The 5,000-nt window shown below is 46.8% G+C and overlaps 1 protein-coding gene across 2 annotated transcripts in view; it reads right to left on the bottom strand.

Moving 5' to 3' along the window:
• Positions 1–5,000, bottom strand: part of LOC113590762 (netrin receptor UNC5D) — a 161,070-nt gene that overhangs the window by 46,467 nt on the left and 109,603 nt on the right. For both annotated transcript variants that reach the window (XM_035521152.2, XM_081704273.1), the window contains exons 3-4: positions 3,105–3,248; positions 2,576–2,679 (exon numbers count right to left, since the gene is read on the bottom strand). In XM_035521152.2, coding sequence (XP_035377045.1) covers positions 2,576–2,679; positions 3,105–3,248 — 248 coding nt within the window. The remainder of the gene's footprint in view (positions 1–2,575; positions 2,680–3,104; positions 3,249–5,000) is intronic.

Genomic DNA, 5,000 nt, shown 5'->3' with positions numbered 1-5,000 from the left:
GAGTTATCATACATGTAACAGAGGGTTACAGTTATAGAGAAGAGTTATCATACATGTAACGGTGGGTTGCAGTTATAGAGAAGAGTTATACACGTAACGGAGGGTTACAGTTATAGAGAAGAGTTATACATGTAACGGAGGGTTACAGTTATAGAGAAGAGTTATCATACATGTAACGGTGGGTTACAGTTATAGAGAAGAGTTATACACGTAACGGAGGGTTACAGTTATAAAAAAGAGTTATCATACATGTAACAGAGGGTTACAGTTATAGAGAAGAGTTATACATGTAACAGAGGGTTACAGTTATAGAGAAGAGTTATACATGTAACAGAGGGTTACAGTTATAGAGAAGAGTTATCATACATGTAATGGCGGTTTACAGTTATAGAGAAGAGTTATACATGTAATGGAGGGCTACAGTTATAGAGAAGAGTTATACATGTAACGGAGGGTTACAGTTATAGAGAAGAGTTATCATACATGTAATGGTGGGTTGCAGTTATAGAGAAGAGTTATACACGTAACGGAGGGTTACAGTTATAAAAAAGTGATATCATACGTGTAACGGAGGGTTACAGTTATAGAGAAGAGTTATCATACATGTAATGGTGGATTACAGTTATAGAGAAGAGTTATACATGTAATGGAGGGCTACAGTTATAGAGAAGAGTTATACACGTAACGGAGGGTTACAGTTATAGAGAAGAGTTATCATACATGTAACGGTGGGTTACAGTTATAGAGAAGAGTTATACACGTAACGGAGGGTTACAGTTATAAAAAAGAGTTATCATACATGTAACGGAGGGTTACAGTTATAAAAAAGAGTTATACACGTAACGGAGGGTTGCAGTTATAGAGAAGAGTTATCATACATATAACGGTGGGTTGCAGTTATAGAGAAGAGTTATACACGTAACGGAGGGTTACAGTTATAGAGAAGAGTTATCATACATGTAACGGTGGGTTACAGTTATAGAGAAGAGTTATCATACATGTAACGGTGGGTTGCAGTTATAGAGAAGAGTTATACACGTAACGGAGGGTTACAGTTATAAAAAGAGATATCATACGTGTAACGGAGGGTTACAGTTATAGAGAAGAGTTATACACAGAACGGAGGGTTACAGTTATAGAGAAGAGTTATACACATAACGGAGGATTACAGTTACAGAGAACAGTTATCATACATGTAATGGAGGGTTAAAGCAAACAAACAAACCTCAACCTAAACAAACACCAACCAAGCTAAGCTTTGACCAAAACAAATACCAAACAAACAGACAGACAAACAGACAGACCAACAGACAGACAGACAAACAAACAGACAGACAGACAGACAGACAGACAGACAGACAGACAGACAGACAGACAAACAAACAGACAGACAGACAGACAGACAGACAGACAGACAGGCAGACAAACAAACAGACAGACAGACAGACAGACAGAACTTGCACAGGCCAAGCTGCTGCCCTTTCTCCCACTCTGGTGTTTCCTGCCGCGGCTGCCAGGCATGAGCGGAGAGGAGCAGAGTCCTCTGAGCACTTCATTATGGCCTGTTCCCATCCAGATCTACAGCTGCAGGACATGCCAGCCCTCAGGAGCCATTCTGGCTCTGGCTCTTTACATGCTTGACCTTTACACTCAGAGTCATGCCCTCTCTGCTGCCAACATGTCATCTCCCACTACAACCTCTTCTGGCACAGTACACAGAGGAAGCCATCTTGGCTCCGTGTCCAACAGCACCCAAGTGGCCATGCCTGGCTCACGTCTTCATCCACACAAAGAAACAAAAGGCACTATGTTGGCTCTGGAAACAACTGATTAGTTCTAGCAAACGCCGATTCATTTCCCCAAAATTACAGACAGCAGCTCACAATACACAGGCAGCCATTTTGGATCTGTTTCGATGGCAGATGGCATGTGACTATGTTGTTGGTGCTTTCCTCCTCATACTTCAGCTGGACAGGAAATGCACGCATAGTTACTGCGTGCTGGGGCCTGCTCAGAGACAGCTGAAGAACACTACGAGCAAAGCCACGCTCGTGAGCGCTCAGTCCCAGGTAAGAGACTGCTGTTCATCTCCTCGGAGATCCGAGCTGAAAGTTTGGCTCCTCACTGTCTCTCCCAGGATTCATCTGGAGCTCTGTGCACTGATGTCCAAAAAATATGAGAATTTGAGAAGCAGATGAAAAGAAAAACTTGGATTGCTCTCTCTACACACACACACACACACACACACACATATATACGCATACACATATATACACACGCACATATACGCACACATGCAGGCACATGCCCACTTAAATTTGACATGCACTCACTTTCATGTTCCACTGAACTCAGTGAAAAGTTCACCAGCAGCTAACAGGTTCGATACAGAACAGAGTGAGACAACTGGTGACAGAGAGGCTTTCAGCAGAAGAGAGAAGAGATGTCTCCAGTCCCTGATCACAGCCCGCTGGGGTAAGCCCCCTCACTCGCAGTAACGCACCAGGACACGTCCCGCGTGGAAGGTGCAGAGCTCCTCTGGGCAGGCAAGGGTCGCTGCAGTGCGGATACTGACCTCAGCCTGGGGCACTCCCTCCGGAGGGCGGCAGTGGAGCACCACCATGCCTTTGATGGGCGCCTCTTTCCCCTGGGGCTCCTCTTCGAAGTTCTTCCTCAGGTCTGGGCACAAACACAAGAGAGACGGGAGGGTCGGTAACACCAGGGGGCGCCGGCGCGGTGGAGAAGCGCGGATGGCTGATTCTCATGTGCACAGCAACGTTCCCCCGCCTCCGTTTGCTTTAAGCCTTTAAGGCAGCCAGAAACGCTGCCTGTGGGGGGTTCTGGGTAAGGGCTTTGAGATGGGTATTAAGCTGGAGTGGCCTAATTAGCTTACAGGTGGATATAGACAAGACCTGGGCAGCTCCGACGTTGATGGTGTGGTGGTGTGATGGTGGTGTTAAGGTGGTGTTGGTGGTGGTGTGAGGGTGGTGGTGTGATTATAAGCATGGTGGTGGTGGTGGTGTTATGGTGTTGGTGATGGTGGTGTTAAGGTAGTGTTATGGGGTTGGTGGTGTTAAGGTGGTGTTGGTGGTGTGGAGACTCACAGGCAATGCGCACAGTGGCTCTGCGGCTCTTGGAGGTGCCCAGGTGGCTCCAGGCCACACACAGACACCAGAAGTCCTCCGGGCCGTGGAAATCCTCTACCTGCTGCCGAGAGATGTTGATCATCACCTCACGGATCTTCAGACCTTGCAGAAGGAGAAAGAGACAGTGGGAGAGAGAAAGAGAGAGAGAGAGAGAGAGAGAGAGAGAGAGAAATGAGAAATAATAAATGAGAAATATTCTTATGGTTATGTCTCCAGGGAAGGCAAATCTGACATCACAGAACCAGGGCCCGGTCCACACAGCACAGACAGGGCCCGGGCCACACAGCACAGACAGGGCCCGGTCCACACAGCACAGACAGGGCCCGGTCCACACAGCACAGATAGGGCCCGGGCCACACAGCACAGACAGGGCCCGGGCCACACAGCACAGACAGGGCCCGGTCCAGACGGAGACAACAGGGTTCTCTCTCATGCTGCACTTTATCTCCAGCGAACATTCGTTATCATCTCCATTAATCTAAACACCGCAGTATATCGTGGGTAGCATGGATGGCACGTACTGAGCACGCTCACAACGCTTCACAGAACAGGGATTAAAACACTGATAGGAGTCTCACACCCCCGTAAACAACATGGATCACGCCTTGGAAAGGAAGAAAGAAAAAATAGAAGCTCAAGACTGCATGTGCATTAGTTCCTAGCAAAAGCAGGACAAGGAAAACCTTCTGTTCATTCTGTTCATTCTGTTCATTCTGTTCCTTCTGTTCATTCTGTTCTTTCTGTTCATTCTGTTCCTTCTGTTGGTTCTGTTCCTTCTGTTCGTTCAGGTCGTTCTGTTCATTATGTTCGTTCTGGTCATTCTGTTCGTTCTGTTTGTTCAGGTCATTCTGTTCATTCTGTTCGTTCTGTTCCTTCTGTTTGTTATGTTTGTTCAGGTCGTTCTGTTCGTTCTGTTCGTTATGTTCATTCTGTTCCTTCTGTTCGTTCAGGTCGTTCTGTTCGTTCTGTTCGTTCAGGTCATTCTGTTCGTTCTGTTTGTTCAGGTCGTTCTGTTCGTTCTGTTCATTATGTTCATTCTGTTCGTTATGTTCGTTATGTTCGTTATGTGCATTATGTACGTTCTGTTCGTTATGTTCGTTATGTTCGTTATGTGCATTATGTACGTTCTGTTCGTTATGTTCGTTATGTTCATTATGTACGTGCTGTAAATGCTCCTCTGTTTGTACATCTGTAGACCACCAGATCTTTCGGTCACAGCTCATGGAGACAATGAGCTCACCATCATCCACAGTTTGTGTGCTGACCTCTGCAGACCACACCCCCCAGGAGCTGACCTCTGCAGACCACACCCTCCAGGAGCTGACCCCTGCAGACCACACCCTTCAGGGGCTGACCTCTGCAGACCACACCCCGCAGGAGCTGCTATTCTGGACCGCTTTTCCTAATCCTGATGCTTTTTTAAACCAGCATTCCTGGCATTTCCACTGTTCTTGGTGACAGATCCTGTAGTCATGTACCCGTTCCTTTTCAATCCTGCACAAGTGTGTTGGAAAGCCAAGAACATTTGTGCAGAGAGAGAAACTCTCACTTCAAACTCCTGACACTCTCACTGCAAACTCCTGACATTCTCACTGCAAACTCCTGACACGCTCACTTCAAACTCCTGACACTCACTGCAAACTCCTGACACACTCACCTCAAACTCCTGACACTCTCACTGCAAACTCCCGACACACTCACTGCAAACTCCTGACACTCTCACTGCAAACTCCCGACACACTCACTGCAAACTCTCGACACTCTCACTGCAAACTCCTGACACTCTCACTGCAAACTCCTGACATGTTCACTTCAGAAGCGGCATGCTGTTAACAGCCTATCGACAGATGCAAT

Source organism: Electrophorus electricus, chromosome 21, assembly GCF_041902795.1.
Source record: "Electrophorus electricus isolate QZ-2024a chromosome 21, ASM4190279v1, whole genome shotgun sequence".
Taxonomy (NCBI): Eukaryota; Metazoa; Chordata; class Actinopteri; order Gymnotiformes; family Gymnotidae; genus Electrophorus; species Electrophorus electricus.
This window is presented reverse-complemented; position numbering and strand designations above follow the sequence as displayed.